Genomic DNA, 15802 nt, shown 5'->3' on the forward strand with positions numbered 1-15802 from the left:
TGGGTGTCGAGTATTGTTTTGTAGGGAAAGTAGGCAAACACGAGTGAAAGTCAATGAGATTTCAATTTGAAGTTTCAAGAACTCTTTCAATATGGCTGTAACTGCCATTTCTTGAGAATTCAGTGCCAACATTTCCTCTGACCACAGAAATGTTTCTGGACTACTTTATTGTCCTTCCTCACCTTTCCTCTGGCTTTCCTGTGATATTTTTATCAGAGCATCTCAGACAGTTCTTTTTAGCTTGCAAAGCCATGCACTTGTCCTGAAGCCAGGCCAGCTACTCTGAGCACAAGCCTGCCCGTCAGCCCACCCAGTCAGACTCTCCTCACTGCAGAACACTGAAGACAGAGTTATGAAAGAAAAACTGTTTCAGCATGTGCAAAGAGACCCCAGGAAGGCCCTACAAGGGCAGGAAAAAAACCCAACTTAAAATTATATTTCCTTGCAACATAAATGAAAAACATAAAGATAATATCCACAAATAACTACTTTTACTAACTCAGAGATGACCCTCAGAAATCATCTCATCAGATGATTTTTTTTTTTTTTTTTTTTTTTTTTGAGAGTTCCCAGGACCCTCTATCCTACCTCAGCCAGATCTGTAGTTTGAAACCATGCAGAGATAAATACATACCTGATTTTTGGGAAACACTTTTGGAAAATGAAGCAGTTCATAAGCTGCTGTTCTGATAATGAAAGGATCTAATATTCGGATTTGATAAGGTTTATAAATCAGGTTTAAGGCTGGTTTCTTCCAAAAACCATTAGTGTTCTGAAAGTAAGAATATAGAGAATAGAACAGTGTGGCTGTCTGTTTTTTAAGGAAAAAGAGCACTAAAGGTAATCTGAAGGCAGAACAATTTTGCCTACTTACTATTTTGTCACCCATCAACAATTCCAACAGCCACCTTAAATCATGTGGCTTAAAAGCAGTGAGAATCACTGTCGTGTTAGGGTCATTGTGAATGGGATCTGAAAAAACAGATTCTGGATAAAAAAGTCGGAAGGTTGTCCTTCTCCCAACTTCTTCTTCATGTCCTAAAACAGGACCATTATTCATTCTGTGGATAGCAAAACATACAAGATATGTAGACCAAGTGCAGTATGTGCCATTTCCATCACAGTTCTCAGAGGTTTCAGAGTTGGACAAACGTCAGCCTTTTATCCTGCACTCTGAAGCCACAAAGCGATAGATCAATCTTTCACACATAATGGCCAAGAAGATCATTCCTTTTCATTAAATAATTGGTTGATCAAAGGCAGAAATACTCATTTGTATTTGAAAATTAATTGTGGAGCCAATGATAATTCAGTCTTCCCTCCAGGGGAACTGAAGACTAAATAAAATAAATGGGAACACAGAGCCCCAGGATACCAGAGTTGAAAGAGACCTCGGAGGACAAACCCCTGGAGAGAAAATTACTTGCTCAAAGCCACACAGTCATATAGCACATGGATGTGTGTGACCAACCGGTAAGAAGAATCACATTTAAGTTGGTTTAAAGACCCATCAAAATTGCTGTACTCTGAAATAAAGTTAACAATATAAATTTGCTATATTATATTCAACCACAACCAAATGAATGTCTATTGCCAGAGTAAACTGAAGAACCACAAAGGATCTACTGTTGGGTTTGTGTATGCTGAAAGCCAAGGCTGGACATGCGCTATTTATGCACACATGATGAAGGAATGCTATAAAAAAAGAAATGCTGTTTCCAAAACAGTGTCCCCAAGGAGGATAAATACTGTTTGCCCTTTGCCACTGACTCTATGTAATATAAGATGAACAGACTTAATAACACTTGAGATGACTTTCAAAATATTGTACCCATGGCATTTTCCTGTAAGGGCTTCCTGTGGCTCTAAATTATCAGATTTAGACAATTACGGGTAGAGAAACCTGTGATTGCTTCAAAATTGTTTTGTAGGTAAATTATCACAGCTTCCTCAAAATGGATAGTAAACAGAAAATAAGGTGACCAGCCGGGCGCGGTGGCTCAAGCCTGTAATCCCAGCACTTTGGGAGGCCGAGACGGGCGGATCACGAGGTCAGGAGATCGAGACCATCCTGGCTAACACAGTGAAACCCCGTCTCTACTAGAAATACAAAAAATTAGCTGGGCGAGGTGGTGGGTGCCTGTAGTCCCAGCTACTCGGGAGGCTGAGGCGGGAGAATGGTGAGAACCCAGAAGGCGGAGCTTGCAGTGAGCTGAGATCCGGCCACTGCACTCCAACCTGGGCAACAGAGCAAGACTCCGTCTCAAAAAAAAAAAAAAAGAAAAAAGAAAATAAGGTGACCTCACCATGCAGAAACCCTAGGCAGCTTGTAACCCCACAAAACCCCCAATACTGCCAAACCATCCTAATGTATTGCCCCAGTATGCTAACTTTGCCATTCTTTAAACTATTCATAGCTACTCCTAACACACACACACACACACACACACACACACACCCCCAGATGATGACCTTATCTCAACCTTTCACTAAAAAAATAGAGATAGAAAGGGCCATATTTTCCCCGCACTACATCAGAGGGACTCTTGGTAGTTGTAACCACAATTCTGGCTCTCCTTTCCATTAGAAAACACTAACCACACTTGCATTCTGAATCCCCTCCCCTCTCTTTTACCAGACCAATCTCTTTCTCATTCCACCAGTTAACCAATATGCTATAGAGCCTCCGATCTTTTCAAAAGAAGAAAGCAAAAAAAATCTCCCCTGACTGCATAACCATCTCTAACTGCCATCTGATTTCTCAACTCCTCTTTGAAGCAACATTTTCGGACTATATTGGTTTCTCTACATTTTCATCTGTACATTCGGGTGTACATTCTCTGCATTCCCTCTTCAACCTATTCCAGCTGGACTTCTTGCCACATCATGCCTCAAAGCCTGCTTTTGTCAGGAGTGTCAATGAGCTTCAGGTCACCAGTCCAATGGTCACCACTCTGTCCTTATCTTGCATGACCTCTCACCAGCACTGGGACACAGTTGGTCACTCCTTCTGTCCTGAAACACTTTGCTCTCTTGGCTTCTGTGATCACTTTCTCCTGATTTTCTTCTTACCTCACTGGTGGATCCTCTTCATGTCCTTTACACATTCCTTTTTCTTTGCTCAACCTCTACACTTTGAGTTCTCCAAGGCTCAGTCCTCACTCTCTTCTCTCTCTCTCAGTCTCTCCTTGAGAAATCTCACCCAGTCCATAGTTTAAATACAGCTTATAGGCCACACACCATCAAGATTTTAACCTGTTTATCCAACTGCCTACTCAACTTACCCACTGCAAATCTAATAAGCATCTCAAATCTAACATGTTCATATCATGGTTTTCCTCTAAACCTGCTCCTATACCACTCTCCAGTCAATCTCCTAAGCTGAAAACAGAGTAGGAGGCATCCTTGATTTCTTTATTCTCATTACTCTTCACATCTAATACCACAACAAATCCTGAAAACTCTATGTCTAAAACACATCTGCAGTCTGTCCACATCTCTTCCTCTCCTATGACAATCCTGTCCCAAGCCACCATCATATTATACCCAAATGCAGCAACCTAATTGGCCTCTTCATTTCCACCCTTGTCCCTCACATTCCATTGTCCATGCCACAGCCAGAATATTTAAGAGATGACCAGATTGCATTGTTCTCTTGCTTAAAACCCTTAAAAAGCTTCCTGTTGTACTTAAAATCCAAGTTTCTAATCCTAGCTTACAAAGTCCTCTGCAGCCTGATCTTTGCTCACCGCTTCAGCTTCCAATTGCACCACTCTCCCCCTGCCTGCTACTTTCCAGCCTCACTGGGTTTTTGTGCTGCTCCTCTCAAACTCAGGATCATCTCCTCCTGAGGCCCTGCAGCAAACATCCTTTCTGCCTGGACTGCTCCACCACAATCTTCGTATGGCTATTGCTGCATGGTCACTTGGGCCCTGCTTAGATGTCTCTTTCTCAAAGTGGTCAATCATTACAAAGGAGCCATTCAAAGATTCTCTATTATATCCTTTTTAAATTATGTATGGCATTTATAATTTTTATATATTTAATTACTCGTTTTCTTCCCTCCACAGGGAGCACAAACATTGCTCTTATCCACTGCTATCTCTCCTGTGGCTAGAAGCATGCTGGCATACTAAGGAAACTTAACAAATATTTGCTAAATGAGGAGCCTGAAATCTAGGCCTAACTCTAGCCAACAACCAAGAGAGAAGATTGTGCAATAAAACACACTAACAAATGGAAACATCTCCCCTTCCTTTTAAAACACAGCTGTATTAAGGTAAGAAACCATATTCTTTTGAAACAATTCTAGGGTAGCAAATAGAAAATATATTTACCTTATTATTACATCATAGGAGTCGATTTTTTCTCCTAATGTCTTATTCTTCAAAACTCCTCCATTACCAACCACCACACACTTTTTACAGGGTATGCTGTTGGACAGATGGACAAGTGAGAGATTGAGCCATCTTTTACAAAACTGGTTCCAAGAATCCACGCGTACTGTCAGAAACCCAGTGCCACATTCCACTTGTTGCGCAAGTAGAAAAAGAACCAACCGCGACTTAGAAGTCTAGAGCTGTATTTAAAAGATACAAGATTCAATGAGTAACATTCTATAGGAAGAGCATATCATTGTACGCAACTAGTATCAGCCCATACACGTTCTCTCATTTGATTCTCATAGCCACCTACTGAGATAAGTAAGCCTGATATTCCCATTATACAAATGAAGAAGGAGGTTCAGAAATCTATTATGTAACATTTTAAAGTCATACTCCAAAGTGGAACTAGCATGTGGATCCAGAACTTGAGACTGAAACACCCCTCCATATAGGACTCTGCATGTGTGTTTTACATTACGTAGGTCCACATTTTTTGCCAGCATCACCCACTCCTCAAATATACTACCTCTGGCTCTCTGCTGCATAAATGTGGATGGACAGTTTGGAATCTGGTGCGAAAAGTGCAGTTTTGTGTACCCTGCCCATGCTCACTTCAATTTCCCCAACATGGACTGGTCCTTGGAGCTTAACTAATACGAACTAAAAGTTCATGCGGTGTTCCTGGCAAAGAGCTTTAAAGTAGAACACAAAGGGGAACTCCATGTTGCTGGTCCATCTGTCTCCCAGCTCTTACCCCCACCCAGGCAGGCCTGGAGAAATGACAAAATAGACTGTGTCCTTGCCCTCTAGGAACAAAACTACAGAAGGGAAAGTTGTTGAGGCTGTCCTTCCAGGGCCCTCATGGCATGGAAAGTCTAAAAAGAACACGGTTTCCTTCAGACCCATGAAATCGGCAGACCAGATGAACTCAAGACCTTAAGGCTTTTAGGAAATAATAGTAGCAAAACCGTACAAACACTGTAGAACATGGAAACATGAAGAATGCAAGAATTCAGAAACTGTTTAAAAGAGCCAAGCATTGGCTTTGTCAGGTAAATAGGAAATGATGTACACACTCCTATATTCATTAAATTTACCTTTTTTGAGTAGTACAGTTCATCTGATTATAAGGTTTAACACTGTAACATTTAAAAAATACTTTTAGCATATTTTAATTGGAAGCTCTAGGCTCTCAAATATTAAAGAGTCATGCGTAAATCAGTGTCTACCTAATCAGTCAAGAAAAATAAGCACCAGTGGCACAGGTTTTTAAGGACTTGGGGGCGGGGAGGACTATCCAGCAGATGCTCCTTTAGTGTGTACCTAAAACCTTGCGCTGTGGACACGTCTCATGTCACAGTGGGTTCCAGAAAGGTCTATTTGTTCATTTAAATTCTCTTTGTTTTCATTTTTTTATTTTTTTCTGGGAGTCTATAGATTGAGCAAAAATGAAATCAATGTCAGACATATTATATTTGATTTGGTTCAAATGTGGCTGATGTCCATTTGCAGCAGAGAAGAACTGAGGGGAGGAAGGTACGTAGTGTTGCCAGCAAGGGGACGCCAAACAAAAACAATTTGCCATTCATTGTAAAAGTGGGCGGGCACCACATAGTCAGTGTGAGTCAGTTAACCAAGACAGGGGACTCAAGGTTCAATGAGCAGGGATAAAACCAAGGTAAGGGGGGAAAAAAAAGGTAAGTACAGAGCTTTCAAGAGACAAGGCCAGAACATTTAGAGAACAAGCTGCAGCAGAGACTGGCTGGAGAACAGTGGTCAGTGCGGCTCTGCTGGATCACTTGGGGAACATGATGGCCACATCATACCCTCAGGTGGTGTGACTTGCTCCTGGGCATGCTCTTCCCAGTAGATTTGATGGAGAAAAGAAAAAAAAAAGCCCTTCTTTTTTGAGTGAGTGCCACAATCAGTGCACAAGTAACATTCAGGGAGGGGACGATGGTCTCCACAGCTTTACAAACACGCCTACAATGCCAGGACCGCATTTGTCACACACGGGCACATTCTGAGCATTTCCAATTGATGCAGCCACTTCGGGGTCGGGAGTCTTAACACTTCTGAATCATGAGGGTTGCTGAGATGCCCTTTTATCTCAGACTCCAGGATTTCCTGCAAAATCAGGAAAGAGGTGGACTGTTTCAGGGGTTCGTTCAACTCCTGTTTCTCCTGAAGCATCTTGTAAATTTCAGATTCTTCATTGATGATGAGGCCACTTGGAGGCTGAACATGATCTATGGGCACGCCATTGGCCTCCTCCCTGCTGGCAGCAGTTTTTGAAATACTAGCAGTATGTTATCTCAGGTGTTGCTGAAGTTGGAGATGTTTTCAGAAGAGAGGCCAGCCGGGTTGCTCTACTGGTTTGGATGACCCCAGGGAAAGTGCTGGAAGCAGGAGAGGCAGTAAAGAGCATGGTATTTGGATTGCAGGTACTTCCTATGTGCAGGACCTCCTGGGGTTCAGAGTGTAAATTCATCTTGTATGGATGACACTTCCTTTCCTCCGTCACCAGAAGAGACTAGATTTTATATTCAGATCTGGCTACTGTGACAGTCATGTTGTCTGTGCGGCCTTTCATTTTTTTCTGAGCTTCCAAGTGCATCATATTGCCGATATTTTCCCTATCAATGGCTGTAATTACATCTTTCATACATCAATGAGCTACAGCAGCCTTACTTCTGAAAGTGACTGGGAAACAGCTGAGAGGCTGCTGGAGGTCCTTGCTGTCCAGCAGGCGGAAGCCTCATGGTCCTGGGCTCTGTTTGTTTCTAAATAAGAAAGTAACATAACTCTAGATGCTTTTACAAGCAAGTTTGACCTCAATCCCTACTCTAGAAAGCCAACTTTATCAAAGGCTCTCTGCTGTGGGGCCATGTAGTATGGCTGAGATGGGAGCTGCTGAATATTCAAAACCCTTTCCTCTCAGGGTATTACTGCCATTATCCTCCCCAAATCATCCCACGAATGCGCTATAGCAGGGGGCAATTCTCACGCTCACAGCTTGCTTGCCCTTTCCGTAACCTCAGGGTCAGTTTAATTCAGATCAGAGGCTACACCTCCTAAAGCTGGCTCCATCTCCACTAGGAATGCTAAGCAAAGCTGGGCACTGGGGAAGGCATGGCTAAGAAGAGACAGGATCGAAATAACAACTGTTCCCATGAGATAACCTGCGTGGGAGTAGAGGGTGAACATCCATAGATGGTATCTAGTCTAATCCTCTCCCTCCGATGAAGGCTGTAGGCCAATCTTCTGTCAAGAGAAGGGGCTGCCTTGCCCTGAGCCCAGGTGCCTCCCTACATCCATGCTGGCCTGGAGTTCCCAGTCTGACACTGGGCTACCTGACTCCAACTACACAGAACATGCAGGGGCAAAGGCCAACAAGCCACCAGCATACCACCAGGGCTCCTATCTTCTGCAAAAGACTCCTGACCCACAAGCCAAATCTCTAAAGATGACCCTGGAAAGGCTACTCAGCTCCATCTATTTTATATATATATATATTCTAAGTTCGGGGATACATGTGCAGAACGTGCAGGTTTGTTACATAAGTATACAAGTGCTACCGTGGTTTGCTGCACCCATCAACACGTCATCTACATTAGGTATTTCTCCTAATGCTATCCCCCTCCCCTAGTCCCCAACCCCGCGATAGGCCCCACTGTGTGCTGTTTCCCTCCCTGTGTTCACGTGTTCTCATTGTTCACCTCCCACTTATGAGTGAGAACAGGCAGTGTTTGGTTTTCTGTTCCTGTGTTAGTTTGCTGAGAATGATGGTTTCCAGCTTCATCCCTGTTCCTGTGTTAGTTTGCTGAGAATGATGGTTTCCAGCTTCATCCATGTCCCTGCAAAGGACATGAACTCATTCTTTTTCATGGCTGCGTAACATTCCATGTTGTCTATGTGCTGCATTTTCTTTATTCAGCCTATCATTGATGGGCATTTGGGTTGGTTCCAAGTCTTTGCTATTATGAATAGTGCTGCAATAAACATATGTGTGCATGTGTCTTTATAGTATAATGATTTATAATCTTTTGGGTATATGCCCAGTAATGGGATTGTCTCAGCTCAGTCTTAGACGCGGTCAGTTCTATAACATTGCTCAACAATGAACTGATAGCTTAGATCTTAGTGCTTACAGAAGTTCCACTCTATCACACTGAGATACAGATGGTCAGCAAGCACTAGATAATGTGTGGCCCAAAGAGTATCACAGTAAGAGTAGCCACCATCTGTCACATACATGTGCCATGTCACTGGTCATCACTCAGACTCAAGGTCCTGGACCTCCCCCCACATACCCTACAAGCCAAGAAAAAAGAGGGATCCGGGGGTTTCAGGCAGATCTCTTCTGCAGGGCAATTCCTCACGCTCTGCCTCTCCTACTTATGGTCCCAGCAGTTCAAGGACTTTTAAAAAACAGGAAGAAATAACATAGACATTGCCTCATTCAGAACACCCATTCCAAAGATTCTTTACAGCTCTACTTCACCATATTTTTAGGAGTTTCACTTTCTATTTTTTTTTTCCTCTCAGCTTATAGGGGACAAGCAGAAAGAGAGAAGGGCCTTTACCATAGGAAATCATACCAATGCTTTTGAAAGGAAACCTTATCAATGAAAGTCCACTTTTCCTCCTGGTAAAGGATACTGCAAAGATGTACGCATTTTTCTGAGAATCACGTAGAAACTCTTTTGAGGGCATCTCTAGGACTAGTCTTTGGCAATAACACCTTATCTACAGCTAGTATTCATAGCACCACCACGGCTCTGGGAAGTATGGAATGGTACAGATCAGCTGTCTGAATCACACTCCTCATTACTCACTGCTTCCCTCGCTCCCTAGCAAGTACCCCATACTCTGAAAGGACTGATTCATACTCTCCTTGACTTCATCCATTTGGCTTGTGATCCTGGCTTCCTCTGCCTTTTTATATGTGGAACAATGACTTTCAGTGTCCTTTGGGTGACTGTACAACTTCACATATTTAATTAACATAACTTTCATGTAGAAATAGCTGCAGTAAATTGTGAGTCCCTAGAGGAAAGAATAGTATCATTTATATCTCTGTATGGTCCCATCTAAAACACTTCCTGATCCACAGGCTGTGCATGTTACAATTCAGTTTGGTTGTTACATGAAGTATGCGGAGGTTATTTCCCTACTTTGTGTCTGGAGAAGCAATTACCTTTAACTCCTCCAACCACCCTGGAAACAAGTAGGGAAATGCATATGCTCTAAACTGCTTACCCAGAAAACAAAGTAATTCCAGGGTTCCTGAACCTGTTAATGGAAAATCTGGAAAGCCGCTAAAGCAGTGGTAGTAAGAGATTACACTTCCCCCAGGTGAAAGGCGTGTCTCTCATAAAGTCAGGCAAAAGCCGGAAGAGTCATTACCTTATGCAGAGGGGAACATCAAACACAATCAATATAGAGCAAGCAAACTTGAGTTGCCCATTTCAAATGATCTATGATGTGTTTTCTTTTACAAATGCTTTTTAACATGCATTTTTCGTTCAATACCATCATGTACATTAAAACACATGACTCTACCTTCAGTGTAACAGTCTATGGCAAATCATGCTGGTCACATTCCCAACACCCATTACCCCATGTGCCTTGCTAGCAGATCCCTGCTTTCCTAAGCCTACAATAGTGAGCTCATTGCCTCTGCCAATGTTTCGTCTAGACATAGCCATGTGACCCATCCCTGGGCAATAAGATATTAGGGAAGTCTATTAGGTGCTTTTGGAAGAGATTCTGCTGCTGCCAAAAGAATCATGTGAACAGGATACTGCATTACTCACTTCGTCCTTTCTGCTTAGACGTTGACATGTGATAACAAAAAGAGCAGCTACACATCAGAGAAAAAGACAGCCACAGAAAAACTACCCTGGAGTCTTGACATTACTGAGCCACTAATTCAATCCCCCAACCAGGGCCACTCCAAACACATGTGCAAGGTGTACACAGTCCAATGTCAGCACCATTCAGATAACTATATGAATAAATCGGTCCTCCCTGGAGTTGTGCAATCCACAGTCTGTACAGCCATAAGCAACCCCACACTGCAAGCTGGAACCACAAATATGCAGACCTGAATCCACATGTCTATGCAATACAGGAGATAATAAATGTCCACTTAGTTTAAATCACTCCTAGTGAAGACTATTACTTGCAGCCAGAAGATCCTCAAACTACACAAGGAACTGTAGTTGGAGACCTGGTTGCTAGTTCTGGCTCCTCCGCTTAGCACCTCTTAGGACCTCGGTCTAGTAACCTGCCCTCTCTGATCTCAGTTTGCTGTTTTGTGAAGTAAGGAAATCACTTAGGTCTTGTATGTTACTCTCCAATGGAAGTGACCACTTTCTTCGACAAAAGTACTGAGACTTCTGTATCTTTACCCAACATCTGACCACAGCAGATGCTAGAAAGCAGGCAGGGGCTGCTTCTGCATATTCACCACATATGATTCACTCTGTTGATGTAGAATCACAACTTCCCCTCATCCTCAAGCTCTCCTGCAATGTAAAGAAACTCTGCAAAACAGCAGAATGTCTAAAGCAGGGATGCAGATATTGATATTCCTTATAGAGTGAGGACTCTTTTTAATAAATACACCACAAATGTCTAATTGCTTTTTCAGTTTTCTAAGGGCATGCTCCCGGCCTGGCTGGTGGCCAATCTACCCCAGCTTTGCTGATACTGACATAATGGATGCTGCTTGAGAGAATAACAGGCAGCTTTTACAAGTCTTTGTCCATGTAGCACGCAACTAACTTGACACAGGTGCTTTTGTTAGGTAAGATATTTATGTGTAGTTACTATATAACTACCTGTGCTGCAGGACTAAAGCGTTCTTCATAAAACTTGGCATGCTTTCAGAAGGCAAGGGTGGTGGTTGGGGATGGGGAGCTTGTCTGTGCATTTTGAGTGGGAGTTGAGATTTGATAATTTAGGGTTGCTGCTCTTTCTAGCTGTGTGAGGATGCACTTCCACTGGGGAGAAAGCAATCATCCTTAGGGCTAGGGGGCAGACTGGTGCTAAGGAGCTACATGGACAGCCAGGAAGGATTAGGGTCTTGGAATATGGGCGCATTTTTAGTATTCCTTTTCTGTGTTGCAATTCTCTTAAAAAATCCTCATTCTTCAGTGAAGTTTGTTAAACTTAGTCGCCTTATGTTGGCTGTACTTTGGAGAATAAAGAGAAGAGCCTGTGTCCATGAGAAATCAGTAGCAGCAGCAGATAAAAAAAGATGCACTGAGATTGGTTGTTAGACAGCAGGGTCATATATTTGACTTCAGAATCTTGAAAGTGACCAGGCATGAAAACAGATGGGGACCAGCAAAATGATGCAGAATATTAGTAAAGACAGCTATTTGTTCCCCAATAATCTTGTTTCTTTCATCTGTTAAAATCACGTTTGTTTTTAAAGGTGAGCACACACTCACCTGGAATACAAACTACATTTTCCGGTCCACATCCTAGCTAGGGGTGGCCTTGTGATGGAGTCCTATCCAATGGGATGCAAACGGTGGTTGCTAGTCAATGTTTAACAATCAGTTCTGGGGTGGGGGAGGAGTATGAATGGGTAAAGCCCTGATTTGTAATGTTTGCCAATTCCCATGGTATGAATACTCTCACCTTGGGTATTTCAAGCTTTCACCTTGATGGCACTAAACATAGAGCTGAATAGGAAGAGATACAGCTCTCACAAGTTGGCACCAACTGGTTCCAACACATCGTTGGAGGTAAGGAAGTGTTACATATGATTTCTGGGAGATGTCCTTAAAGAAGAAGGCATGTCTCAAAGGGTTGGGGTATGCCCTTCGCCCTTTCCTCCTGCTGGCTGGCAGGGAGGTAGGCGTGATTGATGGAACTCCAGCCATCATACCGGACCAGAAAGAACAAGTCATATATTTAGGAATGGTGGCGTCAAGATAGAGAAGCAGCCTTGGTCCCTGACGCTCACAGAACCAGCCCCAGAAAGTTTACCCGCAGAGTTCATTTACACGAAAACTGAACAAAAGGAAAACTTCCTTCCTACAATCACAACTGGTATTTTGAGTTTTCCCTTTCACAGTGGAATCTATCCCAGCTGAGGGCATCATACATGCTGGACAAAATATCTGACAAAACTACAACTTATATCTGGTAGAATCTTAAAGGATTTAGATTTGAAACAACAACAACAACATCTGAGCCTTTCTAGAAGGGACAGAGAGGATGGAAGGAGAATAAAAGGTAAGAAAAAAAAAACCATGCTTAGCTGTTACAACTCAAAATATATCAAGCACCTCCCAGAGCACAGGTAGGAAAAAAATAAGCACAGAGCAAGGCCAGCAATTATATAAACATCAGTAAAGAAAGCAGAAAAAGGAGGAAAGTAACTTGAAAGTAATCCCTCTCTACCTCAGCTCCTCCTCTCTGACCTACAGATCCACGATGAAGGGCAAGCCAGCCTAAATATCAATACCTTCCTCCTTGGACGTGTGGACCCAGCTCACAAATCCACAAGCCAGGGGCTCAGGGAGGACCCTCCTGCCAAGGGCAGTCTAAATTCTCTGCCTGAGAAAGAAAGACTGTTCTCAGATATCTTTCTTCTAGAGCTTTATTCCCAGGCTGAGAAGAGAAATGAGGAACATAAGGTCACTTGGGGAATGAAGTTGACTCAGAGGCAGCATTCAGGCAATTCAGTCCATTTTGCCTTTCCGGAGTTTAAATGTATGGCTCAGGCATAGCCTGGCTTGTTTTTTTCTATGTGTTGTACACTGGGCACATGATAAAGGTAGAATGACTCACTTAAAATATAGGCCAAATTTAACAGGTGAACCCCTCTGAAAAGCGCTATGCAAATAGAAGATAATAGTGTCGTAAATATATTCCTGTCTATTTTTGAAATACTCTAAGGTTTGCCCAGGTCAAACACACAACTCAGCAATGCTACCTGAACATCTGTGCTGTTACAAAACATGTGTCACTGTGCTCCCTCTGCGGAGATCCTACGGGGATATTTGTCACTCACTCTATCTAGAGTCTGACTATACATTTACTTCACTTCAGACTCTTGGCAACTTCAGACTATTAGGACTTCTGCAGTCAGCATGATTTTCAATCCCTCCTCACCAACTACACCCTACTTCTCTCCCAACAAAGGTAATGCTAAGAAATGAACTTAGCATGATGGTGGGGGGTGGGGAGATTCTGGCTACAGGAGAAAAGCGGCAGGAAACAGCAAGACCAAGTCAGCAAGAAGAGAAAAATTAGCCTGATGGAGGCATACACAAACAGATGAACGCCTGTGGGACAAGGGGCTGTGAAAGCAGCTAAATAAAGCACAGTCCAGTTCTTAGATAAAAACTAGGCAAGAACAAAACTTCTAGTCATATATCCTCCAGAATCCTGACGGTAGCTTGCATTTAGATTCAAGCATCTTTATAAATATTTGCAGATAATTGCTGCAAACATTTAAGGACTCACAATTATCTCTCTGTTTTTTTTTTTTTTTTTTTTTTGTTTTTTTTTGAGACAAAGTCTCACTCTACCACCCAAGCTGGAGTACAGTGGTGGATCTCAGCTCACTGCAACCTCTACCTCCCCAGTTCAAGCGATTCTCCTGCCTCAGCCTCCGAGGTAGCTGGGACTACAGGCATGCACCACCATGCCCAGCTAATTTTTGTATTTTTAGTAGAGACTAGGTTTCACTGTGTTGGCCAGGCTGGTCTTGAACTCCTGACCTCATGATCTGCCTGCCTCAGCCTCCCAAAGTGCTGGGGGATTTCAGGCATCAGCCACTACATCCAGCCACCTTTATTACTCTTAACTCAGACATCCAGGCACCAGAGTTAGAACTATCTAGGTTTACATCCTGGGCCTGGCATTTACCAAGTGTAACAAACTGTGTGCCTAGCCTCAGTTTCTCCAGAAACTTACAGAATTAGAGAGAATCAACATAAACCACATATGTGAAAGATCTGCAAAAAACAATATTCTACAAATCAGAGCTCTATAAATTTGGGGGTTGAAAGAATTTATGGTTGCTGTTGATATGCAATCAAAATTAAAATTGATTAGGTTGATGGCATAGTTTGAAATTATAAAAAACTGAAATGAACCAAAACATATTACACAAATACACACTTCAAGCATCTTGGTCTTCAAATGAGATAATGAGATAAACCTGGACAAAATCTAACGCTGCTCTTACAGTAAACTCTATCTCCACTTTCAGACCTCCACCCACTACCCCCACTCTCTGCACCCCACTCTCTGCCTATTCTCTTGGGCAAGAGGGTAATTTCTGCCATTTTCCTTTTTAATGGAGGCCTGACATCTGTAGATTACCCATATTATCACACCGGCACCCTGGCCAAATTCTAAAGTGTGGCTTGAAACTTTGTGAAATAAACCTACCTCTGTAAAATAAGCCCAGCAGTGAAGAAGTCTATTTTTGGCAATGCAATTTATATGGGGTTAATTTAATGACAAAATTGTCTAAAAGCTAAATTACTTTTATAGTCAGAAAACATCAAAGCAAGTGTATTTGTCCTTCAAATATAATTCTGATTTAAAAAGCAGAGAGCTGCTTCCAAAATCTAATAATCTCCTTAACAAGTGGAACAGAAAGAATCTCATCAGTAGTTTGGAGGATACATGGCAAAGTATGGGAAACAGCCTGTAAAGGGAGGCCATGAGCTGATTAGCAGGGGGTGAACTAATTCTTAAGTAGGAACAACTTAGAAAAAAATGAATGTAGGTTGAAAATATCCTGATTTAGGACCAGGGTTGATCATCATCAAGACTCTGCAAACTTTTGAGCCAACCAGTTATGCAGCATCTAAATTAATTTTGTAGGTTTTTAAGTGTCAAATTACTACTAGAAATTTTGGTTATACACAAAAGCTATGAAATTTTCCTGAGTAAATATATCTTATATTTCTTAGGGTGTATATTTTGAACCATTTTAGCTGAAGCTAAAAGCCAGACTAGAAGCAAGGAAATAAACTCACTTGTCAAACTCATCAAAGAGATCACAACTCTGCAGTTTTGAAAGAGCAAGTCGAAAATATTCCGCTAGAAAACAAATGGAGGGTTATGAATAAAAGGATAATCATGTCTTTTTAGTACTTAGTAAACCACCTTACTCCCTCCCCCGCAAACCCATTTCCAACTAGCATGGCCTCATTGATTTATTCTGTGAAAAATTAATGACACAGCTGCAATTAGCCAGCACTACTCCCATTCAAAATGGTAAATGTTCTTAAGACACTTTCCAAAACCTCCCCAAAAAACAACACATTTAATCTGAAAAACAATCATATAATTTTAAAATAGCACGATTCTGAAATTGAGGTTAGAATAGAAATAGTTAAGTTTAACCCAATTAAATTTTCAAATTCTCTGCA

At 42.1% G+C, this 15802-nt stretch overlaps 1 protein-coding gene and 1 pseudogene across 19 annotated transcripts in view; both read right to left on the reverse strand.

Moving 5' to 3' along the window:
- The window catches only part of ST3GAL6 (ST3 beta-galactoside alpha-2,3-sialyltransferase 6), an 83014-nt gene that overhangs the window by 30823 nt on the left and 36389 nt on the right, over positions 1 to 15802 (reverse strand). For 16 of the 18 annotated variants that reach the window (XR_002731565.3, XR_003309962.2, XR_002731564.3 and 13 more), the window contains 4 exons: positions 15407 to 15470; positions 4338 to 4433; positions 875 to 1061; positions 635 to 772 (listed from right to left, as the gene is read on the reverse strand). Coding sequence is in view for 11 of the 18 variants with exons in the window: in XM_026457106.2 (XP_026312891.1) it covers positions 635 to 772; positions 875 to 1061; positions 4338 to 4433; positions 15407 to 15470 (485 nt within the window). In the remaining 7 variants the exon portion in view is untranslated. The remainder of the gene's footprint in view (positions 1 to 634; positions 773 to 874; positions 1062 to 4337; positions 4434 to 15406; positions 15471 to 15802) is intronic. The other 2 variants (XM_023211928.3, XM_023211937.3) reach the window with 1 other exon arrangement.
- On the reverse strand, positions 4586 to 9296 carry LOC113225289 (annotated as a pseudogene). Its single transcript, XR_003309948.1, has 2 exons — positions 9250 to 9296; positions 4586 to 7168 (listed from the first exon to the last, which is right to left on the reverse strand). The product of XR_003309948.1 is annotated as a PDZ and LIM domain protein 1 pseudogene (transcript).

This window comes from Piliocolobus tephrosceles, chromosome 2 (genome assembly GCF_002776525.5).
Source record: "Piliocolobus tephrosceles isolate RC106 chromosome 2, ASM277652v3, whole genome shotgun sequence".
Classification (NCBI taxonomy): Eukaryota; Metazoa; Chordata; class Mammalia; order Primates; family Cercopithecidae; genus Piliocolobus; species Piliocolobus tephrosceles.